Genomic DNA, 20,747 nt, shown 5'->3' on the forward strand with positions numbered 1-20,747 from the left:
AATCCAAAGCTAAATGGCTTGGGAGATGGCTCAGGGAGGCACAGTTAAATGTAGCCAGTTTGTATGCATTTGCCTGTTTTGTTTTCCTGCCACAGAAAAGGTGGCCAGAGCATAGCATAGAATGTATGAGAACTAGCCTTGCTACTTGCCAACTTCCAAAAGCTCTTTCTACTGCACAAGTCGGCTCCTTGCACCTCAGAGCACTTGGAGTCAGAGGTTACATGCTAACCACTGACAGCGGGGAGCTCACATCCAGGACACAGGAAGGCTTTCACTTAGGGTCACTGTGCAATATTACATCACAAAGAGAAGTGGTAAATTTCCTCCCTTGCTTAACAGTGGTTAGTTAAAAGCAGATGTCTAAAACTGTAGAACATTCTGAAGCTATGGGCAAAGACAGGATTTTCCCTTAGTTTTAGGCAGAGGAGTGGCGAGGGGTGGTAGCCAGGGGTACAAAGAAGAGTTATAAACAAATTTGAATAAACCAAACATGTTTAAAAGTAACATTTTAGCCCTTTTTCAAATCTAAAGATAGCTTAGAAACACAGACATTTATTACATAATTTTGAAAAATAAAGTAAGGGTTAATAAAGAAATGACTACGCCTAGGGGATGGGGAGAGAGTGGAGGAGAGGCAGAAATGAACAGACTTCTCTATCTTTATTTATAGGCTTGATGTTGGAACCATGTAAATGTGTTATAAATTAAAATACAATTAAACCATTAAGAAAAAAAGCAATAAAAGTCAATCTAAGTGTATATAAAATTGGTGACACAACCACACAATTACTTCAAGTGATTTGTGTGCGTGTGAGAGACAGGGTCACACTCTGTCTCCCATGCTGGAGTGCAGTGGTACAATCATAGCTCTGCAGCCTTGACCTCCTGGGCTCAAGTGATCCTTCCACTCAGCCTCCCAAGTAGCTGGGACTATAGGCATGTGACACCATGCTTGGCTAATTTTTTTTTTTTTTGAGATGGAGTTTTGCTCTTGTTGCCCAGGCTGGAGTGAAATGGCGTGATCTCGGCTCACTGCAACCTCCACCTCCTGGGTTCTCCTGCCTCAGCCTCCTGAGTAGCTGGGATTTCATGTGCCTGCTGCCATGCCCAGCTAGTTTTTGTATTTTAGTAGAGACAGGGTTTCGCCATGTTGGTCAGGCTGGTCTTGAACTCCTGACCTCAGGTGATCCACCCCCTTGGCCTCCCAAAGTGCTGGGATTACAGGCGTGAGCCACCACCCCCAGCCTTTCTTTTTTTTTTTTTTTTAGTAGTGATGGGATCTTGCTTTGTTGCCCAGGGTGGTTTCAAACTCCTGAGCTCAAGCAATCCTCCCTCCTCAGCCTCCCAAAGTGCTGGGATTACAGGCAGCCAGATAAGCCGCCAAGCCTGATATTCAAGTGATTTTAAAACATGGTGTTATAACTGTACATCTCTCTAAAAATTCCTAAGCTGCATACAGTTGTCTTATTATTAGTCATAATTTAGTACTGCTACTGAAATTATTCAACATATACTACAGAATAAATCAAATATATAATTATGTTAATATCTTTAGAAATCAAGAGTTGCAGCATAAGATAAAGAGATACAAATACAAAACAAAGAAGCGAAGAAGTTACATAAAAACTTAACATTGAAATGGAAAAACCAGTATGAACTTATGATTTAGTTTTCTTTCTAAAAATATGTCATTTTTAGCTCTGCCCTGAGGTATGGGCTAGAAGTAAAGTATATCCCATTAGCAATGAAAATTCGCCTAAACTGTGGTCTCTAACTACCACTTCCACTAATAGGAACCAGGCACCATACAAAAATGGGTGGTTCCAGGGCTGAGGCAAGAAATGTTCATGAAGAGCCTGGAACATCTTGTTGTTTAAGAAAGCAAGGAAGCTACAGGTTGAGCATCCCTAATCTGAAAAAATCTGAGTTCCAAAATGCCCCCAAATCCAAAATTTTTTGAGCACTGACATGGCACCACAAGTGGAAAATTCTATACCTGACCTCATGTGCTGGGTGGTGGTGAAAATGCAGGCACATGATACATGGTTTATTTAGTGTCCCCAAATTATAAAAAATATTGTATAAAATTACCTTTAGGCTATGTGTACAAGTTGTACATAAAACAGAAATGAATTTCATGTTTAGACTTGGTTCCATGCCCAAGATATCCAATTATGTATATGCAAATATTCCAAAATCCTAAAAAATCCAAAATCCAAAACACTTCTGGTACCAAGCATTTTAGATAAAGAATATTCAACCTATATCAAAGACTTGTTATTTTAAGGGATCTCCATAGCCAAAGGTGAAAATTTGAGCATGCAAAAGAATAACAAATGGGCTGAAACTACAACAAATCCATGAGTTCATAATGATACTAAAAAAAAATTATTGGCTACTTTTGGAGGCCGCTAGGACACCAACTCATTAGTGTGAAAATAGAAATTGCCATTTTGCAATTCCTCATGAAATAGTGGGTGTAGACAATGATCACCAACAACTGCTAAAATTATGAGGTGAGAGGTTCATGGGGAATTTTATAATAGATGGATCAGGCTAACACCACCTGAACCCAATAATCAATTTTAAATCTTTAAAAGTGGGGTAACCTAACATTTTATGCCTCCTGATATATCTTCATAAGCATATAATACTTATGATGTATTCTTTTTTCTTCTTTTTTTTGAGATAGGGTCTTGCTCTGTCACTCAGGCTGAAGTGCAGTGGCATGAACATGGCTCACTGCAGCCTCGACCTCCTGGGCTCAAGAGATCTTCCCACCTCAGCCTCTCAAGTAGCTGGAACCACAGTGGAACCACAGGTGTGTGCCACCCCATCTGGCTAATTTTTCTTTTTTTAAGAGATAGGGTCTTGCCATGTTGCTCAGGCTGGTCTCAAACTCCTGGGCTCAAGTGATCACCTGCCTTGGCCTCCCAAAGTGCTGGGATTATAGGTGTGAGCCATTGCATCTGGCCTCTATGATATATTCTTGCAAAAAAAAGAAAAAAAAAATCTAATCAAGCAGTAGAGCTCTAACTACTTGTTTAGAGGATATAAGGTGGCTATAAAAACATACTAAACATCATCACAAGGCAGCAGCTGGACAAATCCAGAATGTAGGAGATTTCTACAAGACAAAACACCAGGGCTGCTTCAACAAATAAATAGCATAAAAGAGAAAAGGGGAAGAAGGGGAGACTTTAAGTTTACAAAAGAATGAAGAGACATGGTAACCAAAGCAATGCATGGATCTTTTTGGATCCCCATTGAAATACTCCAAATGCATGACACTTCGAGATGACAGGGACAATGTGAACACAGTCTGGATATTAGACAATGTAAGAAACTGTTACTTTGTCAGATCTGACCATGACTTGTGATTATATTAAAAAGGAATCCTTATCCATTAGAGACACGTTACCAAATATATTATGTTGAATTTGATTTACTCAGTAAAATGAACATATTTACATATAAATACATTTGGGGTATTTATTCAAATAATGATTCCACACTAGCCAAATGAATCGCGTTTGATTTGTTTTTGGTTACAAGCAGGACTGCAGAGTTCTGGATTCAAGGAAAGGACTTTTGCAGGCTTTTGTAGAATCTGAGAAGCCTGTGCTTGAGAGGAAGCATCCTCTCCAGGGAAACATGCCTGGTCTAGGGGCCTGATGTGGCAGTGACTGAGGGGTCAGCAGTCACCAGAGGCCCTGGTTGGCCTCTCTTCCCCTGGAAGTGTCGGGCAGCAGGCAGGAAGGCAGTCCCTCTTGCCCTGAGAGTTGTGCGGCACCCGGTGAGTAAGCACCGAGAGCTGCCATGGTCCAGGGAGCTTTATGTAGGAAATGTTCCCAATGGGTGCTTTTTAGACATCATGATGAGGTAGCAAAGCTTGGTAGTCTCATTTGAAGACCTTATTGAAGTGTTTTATTCATTTTTTTTTTTTTTGAGACGGAGTCTCCCTCTGTCTCCAGGCTGGAGTGCAGTGGTGGGATCTCAGCTCACTGCAACCTCTGCCTCCTGGGTTCAAGTGATTGCCCTGCCTCAGCCTCCCGAGTAGCTGGGACTACAGGCGCCCGCCACCACGCCCAGCTCATTTTTTATATTTTAGTAGAGACGGGGTTTTACCATGTTGGCCAGGATGGTCTTGATCGCCTGACCTCGTGATCCGTCCACCTCGGCCTCCCAAAGGGCTGGGATTACAGGCATGAGCCACCACGCCTGGCCTATTCATTCTTAAGAAATACTTCTGTTAAAGAGATCAATCAGGCCTCCTTAGTCTACAGGGGTCATGAAGTCCTAGGCAGTAGCTGGCTCCAGGAGGTTAATGCCAACAGAACCCTTGTCAATAACAATACTAAAAATATTGATAAGACGATACAGGCTTATAGCATTTATCAGTCTCAAGCACTGTTCTAAGTGCTTTTTGTATATTGCCACACTGCAACCTCCAATAATCCTATGAGATCAGCATTCCTATAATTCCCATTTGACAGATGAGGCAACCGAGGCTCAATGAGGTTACATAACTTGCTCAATGATGTGCAACTGCTAAATGGCAGAGCTGGGATTTCATTAGGAAAAGACCCAGAGACTTTCTTTTGTAGGTGCTTAAAAGTGGTGCTTGCCTGGCAAGACAGAGGGCTCAGATGGAGCATGACATTTTCTTTCTTTGGGGCCACTTACTGCATTCTCAGGATGGAAGATGTATGAGGCAGGGGAATTGTCGACAATGATCACTTTGCTCAGCTCCCGCCCAAGGCGACTCAGGTCCTTCACATAGTTCCCACGATGAAAAACACATGATTCTCTGAAGAGCCGGGCCCGGAACACACCCCAGCGGTCTAGGAGGTCAGCCACAGGGTCTGCATACTGGAAAAGAGGTGTCACAATGAAGGCTGCGTGCCTAAAAGAGTCCCCAAACCCTGACCTACAGCAGCAAGATCCAGATTATGTTTTTTAAAAAGGGATTTAATAATTAGATGTGTTTTAGGATCCCGGTTATTTTCCTCTCTGTATACATAAGATGGCACCGGATTCTTCCATTTCTCTCACATCCAACCCATCAGAAATTGTCAGTTTCATCTCCAAAAATAGCCTGACTCCATTTGCATCTCTCTATTTATATTGCCACCACTCTTAGCCCGGGCCTCGAATCTCTGGCCTGGGATGGCTGTGTGAGCCTCGTGAAAAACCTGTCTTTCCCAAGGGGCCTCCTTTCTAGCCCATTCACCTAGAAGCTGTCAGAGTGGTCACTGGAAAACATATGTGTGATCGTGTCACTCCTCTGCTGAAAACTCCACTGTCTACACACTGCACTTGGAGTAAAGCCCATGTTCCTCACTGCCGCGTCCCACATGGCCACAGCTGAATGATCTCCATCTGGAGCTCCTGGAGCCACACTGGCTTTAAGCATGGTCAGGACCTTTGTACCAGTGTTCTCTCTGCATGCGTTCTCTCCCAGCTCTTTGCAAAACATTTGTCTTCTGGTTTTTCAGTCTTGACTTCCTCTCCCATCCATCTAGAGCCACCTCTATCTTCCTTTCTGGGTTGTTTCCCTCACAGAGTAGAGCACCACATGGGATTGCTTGATTTCCTCACTACTTGTCAGGGCCCAGGCCTGAAACATCCCACCACCACATCCCTGGCACCTCCAAGAGTACCTACCACAACAGGGGCTCAGGAAACACGAATTTCACCACTGAATGAATGAGCTGGCTCCAATGTGTCTTGAATGGCATGACACTGCCCCCTAGAGGTCCCGTGGGCACTTGGGCCAGACCAGCTGCTGAGTGACAGGATGGTGCCCAGCCATCCACTCCCATGGATGCCCATCCACTTCCTTGAAGCCCAGGAGCTGGATGGGAATTTGAGCCCAGCTTACAGTTGGGGATCATCCTGCCTGACCCCCTCTCATGACCTAGGGAATTTCCCCCAAAGCAGGCTTGGATAAAGAAATAAAGGGGTTTCTTTTTTTTTTTTTTTGAGACGGAGTCTCGCTCTGTCACCCAGGCTGGACTGCAGTGGCCGGATCTCAGCTCACTGCAAGCTCTGCCTCCCGGGTTCACGCCATTCTCCGGCCTCAGCCTCCCGAGTAGCTGGGACTACAGGCGCCCGCCACCTCGCCCGGCTAGTTTTTTGTATTTCTTAATAGAGACGGGGTTTCACCGTGTTAGCCAGGATGGTCTCGATCTCCCGACCTCATGATCCGCCCGTCTCGGCCTCCCAAAGTGCTGGGATTACAGGCTTGAGCCACCGCGCCCGGCCATAAAGGGGTTTCTGAGAGAAAATCCTCATAACTGAAGATACCTAAAAGAGTGGACCATACTGAGTGGCTGGGCCTGGAAGAAAGAGGAGCAGTTTCCAAGCCTGACCCGAGGCCAGGCCCCTGCATAAAGACCAAGTAAGGGGTACAACCAGGCATCAGTGGGACCCAGTGACTCTGCCAGGGAGGCAGAGAGCACCTGTGGCTGGTGGCGCTGGGAAGGCCAGCAGTGGAGTGCAGAGCAAGTGCCGGCACAGCTGTGGGACGTGGGCTGCAGAGCTGCAGGCAGCAGCTGTGATTCCACGGGAACATCCTCTCCTCTCCAAGGACATCCTGTAGAAGGCAGAGTCCAGGAGCAGCTGTGTTTCCTACTGGCCAAGGGAGGTGAGAGCTCAGTGCACTGGAGGTGAGAGCTCAGGGCACTACAGCTACCTGCTGGTGAGGCTAGCCAGGGGCCATGTGGGTGGGTTGTGGGCAACTGAGTCCACATCAGGGGTATCCCATCTTTCAGCTTCCCTGGGCCATATTGGAAGAATTGTCTTGGGTCACACATAAAACACCACCACTAACAATAGGTGACGAGCTTTCAAAAAATCTCATGTTTTAAGAAAGTTTACGAATTTGTGTTGGGCCACATCTAAAGCTGTTCTGGGCTATACACAGCCTGTGGGTCACAGGTTGGACAAGCTTGCTCTAAATGGAAAAAGATGATCGATTTCCTTATAATCATGAACACTTGTGGTGGCACCTATCTTTCAAAAAAGTGTCTGAGTCTGAGGCCTGGAGGATGAATGTGAAGAATGTAAGCTTCACAAGGGCAGGGACTTTGTCTCTTTTTTTCTTTGCTATATCCCCAGGATTTAGTACTGTGCCTGATACATAATAGGTACTAAGTAAGTATTTGCTGGGTGAATGAAGGAAGAAATGACAAAGAAGCAGATACTGAAAGGCTATGACAGTCAGCTTGAGGTTCCTGCAGGCTCCTGGGCAGCAGGCAAGGAGGTCCACTGCACCACTACTGCTGGCTGGGAGCCGAGCCCAGAGCCAAGGACAGGGACATGACTACCCATCAGCAGGACATGTGCATCAGGGAGGAAAGAGGGTGGAAGGCTGCATTTGGAAGCTGATTCGGCTCAGCTAGGCTGGAGTAGCAGCAAAAGAAGGGTTGAAGAGACAGATGGAGGGGCAGGTGGGAGCCATCCAGGAAGAGAAACCGAACAAGGATGTTTAAGCAAATGCTGGGGACAATGCCAAGGAAGAGTGTTTTCAATTTTCCCAAACAAAAACCAGCTCTCACTTCACTGCTACCGGTGCAATCTTCTTGTTTATTTCTTTGGTTATTACTTCAGGCTCTTCAGCATCTCAGAGCACTGTTGGAAGAGCCACTGACGCTACAGATAACAATTAGTCTTGGTACCACTCATCTGAAAGATTACCCACTGGGGAAGATTCTATTTTCCCTGAGGCCTTGTTCTCTTTTTGACATGCAAAAATAAGGGCCAGGATTTTGAATCCCACTCCACTGGCTTATGCTCTAAGGCCTGGTGATGAGTCTGGCAGCATTTGTGCAAGTGGGGCTCTCGCTCCCCTCCATCATCACAAAGAGGGACCCAACCAGCAATGGCCAGGTCAGCAAAGCAGTGGAACACGCAGAGGAAGAGAAGGGAGTGTGGGCACCAAGGCACCATCCAGAAGCAGGACATGGCAGAGGAAGCTACTGTGTGATGTCCTGGAGACAGGCAAATGGCTAATCTGAGCCCCAGAAAACTCATCTTTGGGACCACTCAGGGTCCCTGAGATGCCCATGGAGACAACTGTGGTGCTACCAACGAATGGATGGTGTCAGCCCCATCAAAGTCAGAGTTTGGGAAGTGGTCAAGGCAAGGATCTTCTGGGAGGAGCAAGGCCTATCCTGCCTGCCCACACAGCATGGGCACCCTGCCACACCTGTGAAGGGGAACACTAAACCATACTGGGAGGCTTGGGAATCTGCTAGTTTCCTTAAACAGTGGAGAGGACAAAGAAATCATTCTTTTTGGTCAGAGCCAGTGTAGATTTTAGGTCAGATTCATATCAAGCTTTAGGATCAAGACATGTCTGAATGATTTTATTACCATCAACAAATATATGTATACATATTTTTGAGATGGAGTCACTGTTGCTCAGGGTGGAGTGCAGTGGTGCGATTTCAGCTCACTGCAACCTCTGCCTTCTGGGTTCAAGCAATTCTCGTGCCTCAGCCTCCCGAGTAGCTGGGATTACAGGTGCCCGCCACCATGCCCAGCTAATTTTTGTATTTTGAGTAGAGATGGGGTTTCACCATGTTGGTCAGGCTGGTCTTGAACTCCTGACTTCAAGTGATACACCCTCCTTGGCCTCCCAAAGTGTTGGGATTACAGGCGTGAGCAATCATGCCCGGCCTATTATCATCAATAAATAATTGTAACACAAAATAATGAACATCAGGAGTGTTTACCACGTGACAATGCCCACCACATTATGTAGAACACAGCAAGTGCTCAATGAATACTTGCTGTATGTGAGTCAGACACTGTGCTAAGTCCTTTACATCTGTTATTTCATGTGATCTAGCCACAAGGTGAATGGAATTATCCCCAATTTATAGAAGAAACCGACATGAGAAGTGAAGTAACTTGCCTCAGATCATACAGCTCATTAGGGCAGTCGGAACTCTCATTCAGCCCATGCATGTGGGTGAGTGCCCAACACTTATCTCTCACTTGCTTCTTCCTCAAATCTGTGGAAGCAAAACCCAAGGACACAGGGGCCTCTAGCATTTGGTGGACAGTCAATGGTTGAGGGGTACACCATCCTTTGTCTGTTACACTGGACCTGTTTGTGATTCTCTGGACTGTGGACATCCAGCTTCAGGTGGCTGCATACAGCAACATCAGGGAGCATTTGTTCTAAGTGCTCCCTGTCACCATGGTAACCCAGAAGGCTTTCAGGCTGGCACCATGCACATGGCCTGCATCCATCCCATCTGGGGTGGGAACCTGTCACCATAGAAATAGCCTCCCCCACCAAAACAAAGGGCTGCTTGACAGATTGGGGGTAGGGGTGGAGGGGCTGGGAGTACCAGGCTGCGAGTGTGGGGCTGGGAAGCAGGACTCACCTTGGCCAAGCTGGCAGTAAAGAGCACACATTCAAAAAGCTGCCCCATCCTCTGGAGGAACTCATCCACATGTGGCCGCTTCAGCACATACACCTGCAATGGCAGGAGACAGCAGACTGGTCAGGTGTGGCAGTTGCTGGGGATGGCCCGGGGCCCAAATGCCCACTGTAGGAAGAACTGCTACTAAGGTTCCTGCCTCCCTCCTCCAGGTCTATGCACAGCAGGCAGAGGCCCAGACTGTATGAGGGGCTATGGAGTCAGACGTGGCACTCCTCGGACAGGGCTCCAGGTCTGAGTTCACTGCAGACGCCCCTGCTAAGGGAAAAAGAGAAGCTGACCATGGTGTGAGGGTCTTGGGGATATTCAGGGCCAGCAAGTAGAAGGGTTGTACCATGTTTGTGTGTAATGACTGATTCATTTCATGTGTGTTTCTTGGCACCTGCTGAAGGTCAGGACCTATGTGGGCACAGGCCATGGTCTGGGTGTTGTCCTTTTAGAGGTCCAGGCCCAGCCTACTGCCCAGCAGGTCTGGGATTGCTCTGGTTGCCACCTTCTGTTCTGGATGGACATCCCCCTTACTAGGAAGGTCTGGGGTTGAAGCACAGGCCCAGCAAAGCTGCAAGAAGGGGCTTCCTTGTCAGCTTGGGAAGATGTCTATGACACCATAAAGGTTGGGCTTGGTACATTTCAGGGGATATGAAACCATCCTATTTCTGGACCCCAGACATAACCCATCAGGAGGGGTCTCTGAGCAGAGGGGTACAAAAAGTAGCGTTTTCTAGAATGGCTGGGCTCTGTGTACCCTTTTGACCAGGCTAGGCCAGGGGTAGAAGTGAGGAGGCGAGGCTTCAGACCATACATTGGCTCCTGATTAGGGAGCCTGAATGAATCTGGGGAAACAAGGGAGATGGGAGAAAAGGCAAAGCTGGTGAGAGAAGACAGAGGAAGTGGGAGGAGGGAAAAACTAATTCAAACTTGAATAAATTCCGTTTGAAATTAGCCACTTCACTAAAATAAATCAAACTCTTTAAAATTCAATTCAGCATATTTACTGAGCCCCAGCTCTGAGCTCAGTCTGATGTAGTTGCAAAGATGAATAAAACACAGGCCTTGCCCTTGAAGAGCTCACACTCTAGAACAGACATAGGCAAAAACATATAAAAATAAACATGACATAATGAAAGTTGTAGTAGAGGGATAAATTAAGGACAATTAACTCCCCTCACAAGGAGAGGGGATCATAGAAGATAACATTTGGCCTGGACCTTGAAGGATAAATAGGAGTTCACCAGGCCAATAAGGATGACAAGAAGTGGGCTTCCAGGCAGAGGAAACAGTAGAGCGCGAGACCTGAGGCCTGAGAATACTTGAGATGTTAGAGAGTAGCCAGGCTGTGTGCCCAGCCATCAGAGGCAGTGAGAGAAGCAGGAGCAGCAGGGGCTGGGAGAGGAAGTGGCTGAAGATGAAGTGAGAGGCAGGTCATGGTGGGCACGTTAGGGCCTTGAATGGCAGATGGAGCAGGTGAGAATGGCAGGAGGAGCAGCAGAGGGGAGATAGATGGGGACTCTGTACCACATGCTGGGCGTGCTGCTGGCTGAGGAATTCTACACAGAACCAAGGCACTTTCAAGGTGCCAGAAGCAGGAGCTCAGGAGGGCCAGGACTCAGGGAGAAATTCATGGATGACTGAAAGAAGGAGGTCAACATGGGTTTGTGGCTGAGGGTGGAGCGAGGGGCTGGAGGAACAGGATGTCATAGCATGGATACCAGCACAGTTCTGAGGAGCTGGGAGGCTGGGGAAGGGCTGAGGGCAGGGCCTGTGGCTGCAACAGCTCCAGACTCCCACTTTGCCCACAAGACTCCTCGTTGCCAGCAAACAGGTGTGGCCTGTAGTCCTCCGTCTCCCTGGGAGTCCTGCTTGGAAAGCAAGCTTTGCTACATGCAAAGGGCAGGAGACTGATTTGGGAACTCTGGTGTTGGTGCCTCTGGCAGAGACGTGGGTCCTGAGCCCGGATGCCGGCGTCCAGGCCCGCGTCCCCGTGCAAGTAACCAAGAATAGGCCCATTGGGACCTGCACAGCCTATCCTGGATTACTTGAACGAGGCCACGGCCTTCGCCAGGGCCTTGGTCCTCCTGCTCTTGGCTCCTGTGGCTTCATTCCCTCGGGAGAGAATTTCTGACCCCAGCCCTGGGACCTTGTGATATCACAGCACAGCCAAGATGGAGGGTGGGGGAGCTACAGTGGCTCCTGCAAGAATGGGTCAGCAGTGGGCAGGCTGGTCATGCTTACAGTCACGTGGTACAAAGGATTAATTTCTCTCCTAATTCTTGACATGCCATTGGGCAGCCTCTCCTTTGTCTCATCATGAGCACTATGTAACACAAGCCAAGATGATAAATGCAGAAGCCTTAACTGCTTCTCAGATGCTGAGTTAATTCAGTTGATGCTTTTGCAAATGTTAAATGCCCAAGTGCCTGCCGTTTTGGCTCTGTGATGGCTTTCAAAAGCATGAAGTGTGGAAACACTAGGGAAAAAGCTGCCTCTCCCGGGGACTGTTTCCTGGCAGGACATCCTGGAGAATAAGCAAGAAAGCAAGGACAAGGGAGGGAAGGGACTTGAGTATCACGAAAAGAGCCCTGGGCCAGGAGGCAGGAGACTGGAATTTTCATTTTAATTCTTCCCATTGTATGACCTTGAACCAACCCCTTCCCTGGCAAAGCCTCAGTTTCTCCATCTAGACAATGAGGCAGCTGGACCAGCTGATTCCCAAGCTTTCACGAGTTCTGACACCTTGCACTCAAGAACTAAAGACTACTGACATTGCTAAGAAAAGATATCCCGTTGTGGCTCAAGTACCAGGAAAGTCTCTTTCCTGGGATATCAGGCCAGATACGCTCCCTTTAAGACCTTGGACTTGACAAGGAATATGGTTAGATCATCCCTGTGGAAAACCTGACAAAAGCTCCCCGGCTTCAACCTCTAAGGCTAGTTTTCCTACAACGTTTCCAATTTGTTCATAAATGAAGCTATTTCCAGAAAAGCTTTATGCAGATAAGGAAAAAAAACAGAAGCAACGAAGATGCATGCCAACTGACTACGATATCTTTATTCATAGCAGCCTGCGGATCTGAAAACTTAACACCCTTCCCCCTTTTTCTTTTGGGTTGGGTATTTGCTAAAGATTCTCTGGAGAAAACGATGCGGGAATGACAAGATCAGTCTGGAGCAGCTGGCATTGAAAATGGACACTTTTTCCCGAGAATCCACCATAAGTGGGTGACTTGTGGCATTTTCCTGTTGCCTGCTAGGAGAGTAGCCGAAAGCAATTACACAAGGAAGTTAATTAGACCATCAAGCTAGGCCAGTGGGGGATATGGAAACTTCTGAAAGTCTGCTTCAAATCAAAGAACTATTTGAACTTGTAACCACATCTAATATTTACGACTACAGTTTTTCTTATAATCTCAGTATAAATTCATTGGAGTGAAAAAAAGAAGAATATTGTATTTATTACAGTATGCTTCCTTTTGATTCAGTAATAAGGAATTATTACTGAAATGAGAATTTAGAAATAAAGTTCATAGGAAATGTAATTACTAAAAAATCTTAATTGTAACTCAAATTTAGCTTCAATTTCTTACCTGATGTATAGTTCCATCGATTTCAACCGGAACAATAAAATCAGCATTACTAATAGGCTAGAGAAAAAAGAGACTATAATTAATATGTCTGAAGGAACAAAAAAGCCTGGAAATTTTAGCAAGAAAAAAGCTTGCCTGGACCAATGTTTTGGTTATTGGAAAAAACAGTTCAGGAGGAGGATGCTGAAGCATGCCTTGGTTCCTTAAAATAAGCACAAGCAGGAAAGCACATTATTTTCCACTGTGAAGGTCATTACATTTTCAGCATCTTGGTCCAATATCACCTGCCTGGCCTCAACCAAAAAGTGTGGCACTGCCTGGCTAGAGGATGGGGCTCCTGAAAACTCCACTTCTTGCCCAGAGTCCTGCTGGGGTGATGGGGAATCACTGCTAGCCACCAGGGGGAGGAGCTGAGCATGTGATGGGCTCAGAGGACAGTGTTGCTTGAGGGAAAACTATTTGTACTTGGACCCACGACTGGGGGCTGCCCTGTGATGGGCTGCTCAAAACAGTGCCAAGGCCATGTGGGGGTAAAGTCAGAGGCCACAGGCCATGCCCTTGGGCAGGCTCTTCCTCTCCCTGGACCTCAGTTTCTCCTCTCTTCCTTAGCTATTGTGATGGGTCTGATGCATGCCCATGGCCCCAATCAGTCCTGAGAATCAGTGATTTCAGGCCCTCCCAGGTAGCCTGGCACCAGCTCCTGCCTTGGGTGGAGGTACAGAGCCAGCCCACCCTATGCCTGCTCTGCTCCAAGGAACACAACATCCGGCACACCCACAAACTTCTGGATATTTTAAATAACTCTTTGACAATATTAATGACATTTAAAATTCAAATATGATTCTTCAGCAGTCACTATGTTCTCAATGATGAACTTACACACAGTTCTCAATGAAATTCCACAAATTAGGTACAAAACTACTTAAATGAACAGGCCCAACTGAATCATCAGCCTGCAAACCCCTGGACAAGAGAAGAGAGACAGAAGGAAGGAGAAGGTGTGTGTGGTAGCCACTGGGCAGGGGTGGGAGTACAGCGTCTCTGGTCAGACTCTGAACTGAGGTCTGCTTTTAAGCCCATCACAGTACACACAAACCCTCTTCATTGATATATAAACTAAAAAATAAAAACAAGAAAAACAAAAAACCATGGACAATGCTATGTCATAGCACCGTTACTAAGCACTTAGCTTACGATCACTGTTTATTTACTCCCAGAGTTGGAAGGCCAAGGATGAGTTCGGTATCATATAATTTCACAACTAAAATCAGAATCATGCTAAAAAACAAAAGGAAAGACTGAAGGAAGAAGCTCTCCCAAGGCATTAGATTATGGAATCACATTCCACGGAGTATATTAAAAGAGAAAAACCATTCCCCAGCTTACAGCAAGCACCATCCTTACTCTCCTCTCTCCTGCTGGTGTAAAGGAGACTCTGCTACAGCTAGGGTTCTTCACTTGGAATCCATGAACCTATGCATTGTACAAACGTACATTTTTGAAGGGAAGAGGGTTCATAGCTTTCAGATTCTCAAAAGACTTTGAAATGCCCAGAACTCTAAAAACCATCAAGAATATTCTGGTTGCAAACGCAGGCAGGCCAGGGGAGGGAAGAAACGAGGAAATGCCATTCACATTAGCTTGTGGCATCAATGACCTCTGAGCAGGTGCTAGAGACACTGGGGGCTACCAAGGCCCTGCCTTTGGAGCAAGGAACCCTCAGTAACATCGGGTGATCTGGCCAGTGTTGCCCACACTCCCATAGCTGCTTCGGAGGGAGTTCTCTATGCTGTGATGGCAACCGACCCCTGCTCTGAAGGGCTTTCCTTCACAGAGACTTGGAAAAGTCCTGAGCAACTTGCCCATGGGGGAGAAACGGCTTCCAGTGCTATCTAGGGTTAAGCTGGGACACAAGGTCACCATATCCCCTGGATCAACTCTGGAAGGGCCTGGCCCTCAAGTGCTAGGGAATAAGGTGGTCCCTGTATGCCCCAGTGGCCAGAATAAGGCCATTTCTCACTGCTAGAGGTCAGTGTGGTCTCTTCTCCACTCTCCAAAGGACTCAAAGACAATTTTCTGGCTTTGCCCTACCAGAAAGGTCTCTGTTTAGTGAGAAGAACAAAGAAGGATGTTTCTGGTAGAAAGGTGTTCAGGCATATTTGACAGCTCTTCTGCTTCCTACAACTTGTAAGGAATGACTGTGGTTCATGTGAGACACATGCCCCATCATGGATGGTGACCTTCATGTCTCTCAGTGAAGGGGAGTCCTAGGCTGGTGGGGGAAATAGGAATGCAGTATAATGATAGAGCAGTTCCATTACCAGAAATAACCCAAGGAAAACAAGACCAGAATCCTAAACACCTGCTTCTTCTCCCCAAAATACCAATCTCCTATTTCCAAACTTTTCATCATTTGCCTCTTTTAAACAATTTATTTCACGTCAAAAAAAAAAAAAAAAAGGTTAACTAACTCATTTCTTAACAGTGTCACCACAGCTCTTCCTGCATGGAGGCCATTTCTGCTGTTTTTCCAGCAGGAAGATGGAGATCAGGGAAGGTGACAGGAAGGAAGAGTGTCTGACCTCCACACCCTTTAGGAGGGAAGTCCTGACGGTGGGTACTCATTTAGCTGTGAAGCTTGCAAAAAACCCCAGCCACCTCTTGTCATGAAGATGCTCAAACTAAATGGCTGAATCTGTTCAGATGCCCTGAAGTCTGGAAAGTCTTCTTCAGAGTTGGGCATCTTTCAAAAATCGATCCGGGAAAATTTCCAGGATACCAGGTCACTTGACAGTTTCCAACAGAGCCTCCCTTCCTCGTCCCAATAAAATACATAGCACTCTGGTCATCTTGACAAATATAAACAGTGTCCTGGGGGCACTGAGTGCCTTGTGCCACCTGAAAAGTATTTCTTCAGGGGTTAGAGTGTTGGAAAATGGAAACCTCCTAAGTAAGAATGAGGTCCCAGTGATGTTGGTAGCTTAGTGGTTTCTTTCCAAACTAACTATGTTAATATTCAACTACTTTAGTTAATGTTCACCTGGGTTAATAAGCAGCTCCTGGGATTTCTACATGAAGAGTGAAGTTACACACTAACCACCATAAGCTTTCATCCTTTCTGTTTTCTCTTTTCCAATACAATTGTTATCAAATCACAAAGATCACAGATTTTTATGTTGATTTACCTTAAACGAACTGTGCACCAATGTTTCATCTAAATCAATGACCACACATTTCTTTCCATAGTCAAGCACCGTCACCTCTGGAAGAAGGTACTTAGTCGGTGGCTAAAGGGGAAAAATAAACCAATATTACCTTTATGTAAAAGACAAACCAATCAGTATTGTATTATACTACTTTCAAACATTTAAATGCCTGGTCAAGCATATAATGGACTTTTATTAAGAACAATAAGAATAAGTACTTTGCAACTGAAGCTTTATCAAATACTGTGCCACGATATGAATGACTACTATGAAGTCCTAGGCTTTGGAACCAGACAAACCTGGTTTCAATTATCAGCTCTGTCACTTTCTTGGTTGTAAATTGGGATAATAATACCTACCATGAAAGGTTTTTGTTATCAGTTATAATGGCAATAAAACACCCAGCATTTTGCCTCACACATATATATATATTGGTGGCTACAGTTGTTATTAAAATGGATTACACAAGAATGAGTATTTAATTATAATAGGTACTGTAACAATGGAGGTCTGTTTCGTGGGGTCATATTTTGCCTGTGGCACATAAGTAGATTTTAGAGCTATGTTGGAACCACAGAATTTTTTTTTTTTTTAGTGACTGAGATTTTTAAAAAACCTGAAGAGAAACTATAGGCCCACCAGCAAAATGTGGTCCAGAGTTACCCCCAGCACTAGGAAACAGAAATAAAACTAATCCAGGTACAGTGCCACCTTGTGCCACCACACTGTGGTATAATACTGAGCAAAGGTGGTATTTTTACCCCTTGGATTCTCCGCCTCTGAAAGTTATACTTTAATCCACATGTTATTTGTTGACCAAACAATCTATTTATGTGTCTTAGTAGCAGGTGACTCAAATCTCATGATAAAGAAGTCATAAAGAGTTAATAAAATGCTAGGTATCTTCAGTCAACCATAAAATGCTAGGTATCTTTGGCCAATCTCACTCGATTTAGAGGATTTATTTCTTTAGGCCTTGCCTCATTCTAGAAATGATCTGAAGTATTTTAGTCTACTTTGTGGCATATTCAATATCCAGTGTTAACTAATTAATTTTCTGACCTGCACAGAAGGTCAAATTCTCTTTAATATTTGATACAAAAGAAAATACAAGGAAATATCTATTCTGAGCTCCCAAAGAATGGACAATTTAGTTCATCAAATAAAACAAGAAAAAAATGAAATCAAGCTGTATTTCCTTTTACGTGGCCATTTCCTCTTTTTATTTTTTTTGGTTCAAACTGAAAGTCAGTTAATGATCAAAAGTTAATTTTGAACTTTAGCTGGTTCATACTAAATGTAACACAGGCAGTCAACAGGTTAGGTAAATTTGCAAGTACAATGGTCACCTTGGCAGAGAGAGACTGTCCAGGGTTGCCCAGGAAGAGGCTACGTGTGGAGACATAAACATTTCTAACTCCATGTTTCTTCCTTCCCAACGTCATCCAAAAGAAAGAGCCTTTCCGGCCTCTCACCTCTCTCAGCTGGAAGCAATCCTCCCTAATCCTGCAGCACTGTGAAGGGATGCGGGGATGTGCCTTGGAGACAGGCACGGAATTCGAGGATCTAGAAAGGACTTTGTCCTCTATTACAAACCAGTGAGTCAGCAGGTTATTTTAAAAAAATTAAATTTGCAAAAAGTTTTGTATCAAAAGGTGTTTTAAAAAGGCAGAGTGTGATGAGCTAAGTGAACATAGTAGAGAGAAGGTGAGTCATTTCTGTTGTTTGGGACAGAGCAGAAAGCATGCTTGTGACCAGAATAAAATTTGTTTGAATTTTTATTACACAATTATTTAATATAAAACACATTCTCATTGTAAAGATTATAGACACCAGACAGATAAAACACAATCATTCACTTTTCTGTGTCTCCCTTTTGACATTAGTGTCTATCTAGTCCTTTTCCTATGTGTTTATAAACTACTAAAACATTATAACTTATTAATTTAATTGTTAGCCTGGAAAATAAGGATCTAGAAATTCTAACCCTAGCATCTCCGAAAACATCAAAGATCTGCCAAAAGTGGTTCATTTTCCAAACTCAAGAACAAAGATTACTTTCTTAGCACAGTTAACCCACACTTTACAAGCATTCTTTAACAGTAAGTAAAACCCCTCATGGTGTTATCTAAGACAGAAAAGTTAACAGTAAGTAAAACCCCTCATGGTAAGATCTAAGAGAGAAAATATGGAGAAGGGTGAGAAGGGTGAGACTCATATTAAGCAAGCTATTGATTTTAATTTGTGCTGTAGGGAACAAGGCCAAGTTGGGAGGCAGCAGGCTAGGAGGTTCCATTAATCCTCTGATGTTTCCTAAATGCACACAGCTTCCCTGAGAGCTTGGCTTTAGATTAATGCAAATTCTTGAGCCCATGGGTAAGAATTCTTTGGGACAGCTGTGTCCTTGGAAATGTAAGGATGCTATAAAATGGCAATACAGTGCTTTGTTACTTCAGTTGATCTGTTCAGGTGATGCTTGAATCATTAACTAAGAAATGTCCTGAACCAAGTTTTCTCTGAGGTTTTCATAAAGCTGAAGAACAAGAGAAATACCAGTCATATCAAGAAAGGTCTTTCTTATACAAAATGACTTGCTCAAATGTACACAAAGAACATTGCTGGGGGGTGGGTGGAGGAGGACCACGGCTTGCCATCCATGGTTTGGGAATGGTATTCATTCCTGTTCCTTTCCTGGGAGTAAATCTGAAATTTCCTGTCCTTGGCAGAGCACTGGCAGTCATGAATAGTTAACACTAAGCTTATTTCCTCTTGGAGTACCCACCCCACAAACTCTCATAAATCTTACAGATGTAGTACCTCTTCCTAGTACATTGGATTATTGTTTCCTTACTTAAGATTTCTCAGACTCAAGGTTTGCACGCTGTGCTCCCCAAGCCCTCAGAGCTCCGGGTGGATGTCAGGGCCCAATGCAGGAGGAGAGCAAGAGGATCTCTAGACTGCTTTTAATCAGAATAGCTGTCCTGCTTGTATATTCTTTATAATGCTTTTGTGGAAAGAAGTGTACTATTATTGCTGTATTAAAAGCCTTAGGCAAATAGCATAGAAACATAGCTGTTAGAAAACAAATCCTCTCCTCTTTCACCATTTTTATGGCTTGGTTACACTGCAAGCCTCATGTTTGTGAGCATCAGTGTGGTGTGTAATTTAAGCAAAAGTGTGGGGTCAGTAGGACTCAGGACACAGCCTCAGTGGCATTCCTCACTGGGGTCAAGGCATTCGAGTGCTCACCTCAAGTCATGACCACCCATACATCAGCAGTTTCAAACTTTCGTTCCCTCTGCACCTTTTCCTTATCTTTCAATACCCGATGTTCACCAAACAGCCCATGAAGCTTCCCACTAAGGAAGGCCCTAAATCCTGGCCCATAGTTGGGAGACAAATGATACTAATGGTAAGGATAAAAATGTCATTTCCAATCGGCATGCAAAACATGATTACTCACTAAATGGTGCTGGGACAACTGAGTAGCCACTTGGAAAAAAAGACAGTTTCCTACTTCATGCCTTACACCAACAAACATTCCAAATGGATCAAAGATTTAAAGGTGTAATGGTGAAACTATTAAAAACGATTAAAATACTAGAAGAAAATATACAATCAATGAGCATAAAGGATGACATTAATATTTACTTATATAAAATTAAAACTTCCTTGTGGCCAAAATAATTATAAACAAAAAAGGCCAAAAGATATATATTTGGGGAAAAGTACTAATTTCCTTAAAATTTAAAATGACAAGCAACACAGCATAAAAAACTAGAAGAAATGAATAGAGAAGAAGAAAGATAGCCAATGATCTTATGAAAAGCTGTTCAAACTCACTGATAAAGAAATGAGATAGGGTCCGGCTCTGTAGCCCAGGCTGGAGTGCAGTGGCGCCATCTCAGCTCACTGCAACCTCTGCCTACTGGGCTCAAGTGATCCTCCCAAGTAGCTGGGACTACAGGCATGCACTACCATGCCTGGTTAATTTTTTTTTTTTTTTTTTTGAGACTGAGTTTTGCTCTTGTTGCCCAGGCTGGAGTGCAATGGTGCGATCTTGGCTCACTGCAACCTCCGCCTCCCAGGTTCAAGTGATTCTCCTGCCTTAGCTTCCCGAGTTCCCTGGGATTAAAAGCATGTACCACCACGCCCAGCTAATTGTATTTTTTTTTTTTTGAGACAGAGTTTTGCTTTTGTTGCCCAGGCTGGAGTGCAATGGCATGATCTCAGCTCACCGCAACCTCCCCTCCCGGGTTCAAGCAATTCTCCTGCTTCAGCCTTCCAAGTAGCTGGGATTACAGGCATGTGCCACCACACCCGGCTAATTTTGTATTTTTAGTAGAAACGGGGTTTCTCCAAGTTGGTCAGGCTGGTTTCGAACTCCCGACCTCAGGTGATCCACGCGCCTCAGCCTCCCAAAGTGCTGGGATTACAGGCGTGAGCCACTGCGCCCTGCCTAATTTTGTATTTTCAGTAGAGAAGGGGTTTCTCCATAT

The 20,747-nt window shown here is 44.8% G+C and overlaps 1 protein-coding gene across 2 annotated transcripts in view; it reads right to left on the reverse strand.

Moving 5' to 3' along the window:
• Window positions 1-20,747, reverse strand: part of CTDSPL (CTD small phosphatase like) — a 119,737-nt gene that overhangs the window by 3,900 nt on the left and 95,090 nt on the right. For both annotated transcript variants that reach the window (XM_025375899.1, XM_025375900.1), the window contains exons 4-7: window positions 16,228-16,329; window positions 13,043-13,099; window positions 9,402-9,494; window positions 4,687-4,872 (exon numbers count right to left, since the gene is read on the reverse strand). In XM_025375899.1, the coding sequence (XP_025231684.1) occupies window positions 4,687-4,872; window positions 9,402-9,494; window positions 13,043-13,099; window positions 16,228-16,329 (438 nt within the window). The remainder of the gene's footprint in view (window positions 1-4,686; window positions 4,873-9,401; window positions 9,495-13,042; window positions 13,100-16,227; window positions 16,330-20,747) is intronic.

The sequence above is a fragment of the Theropithecus gelada genome, chromosome 2 (genome assembly GCF_003255815.1).
Source record: "Theropithecus gelada isolate Dixy chromosome 2, Tgel_1.0, whole genome shotgun sequence".
Lineage (NCBI taxonomy): Eukaryota > Metazoa > Chordata > Mammalia > Primates > Cercopithecidae > Theropithecus > Theropithecus gelada.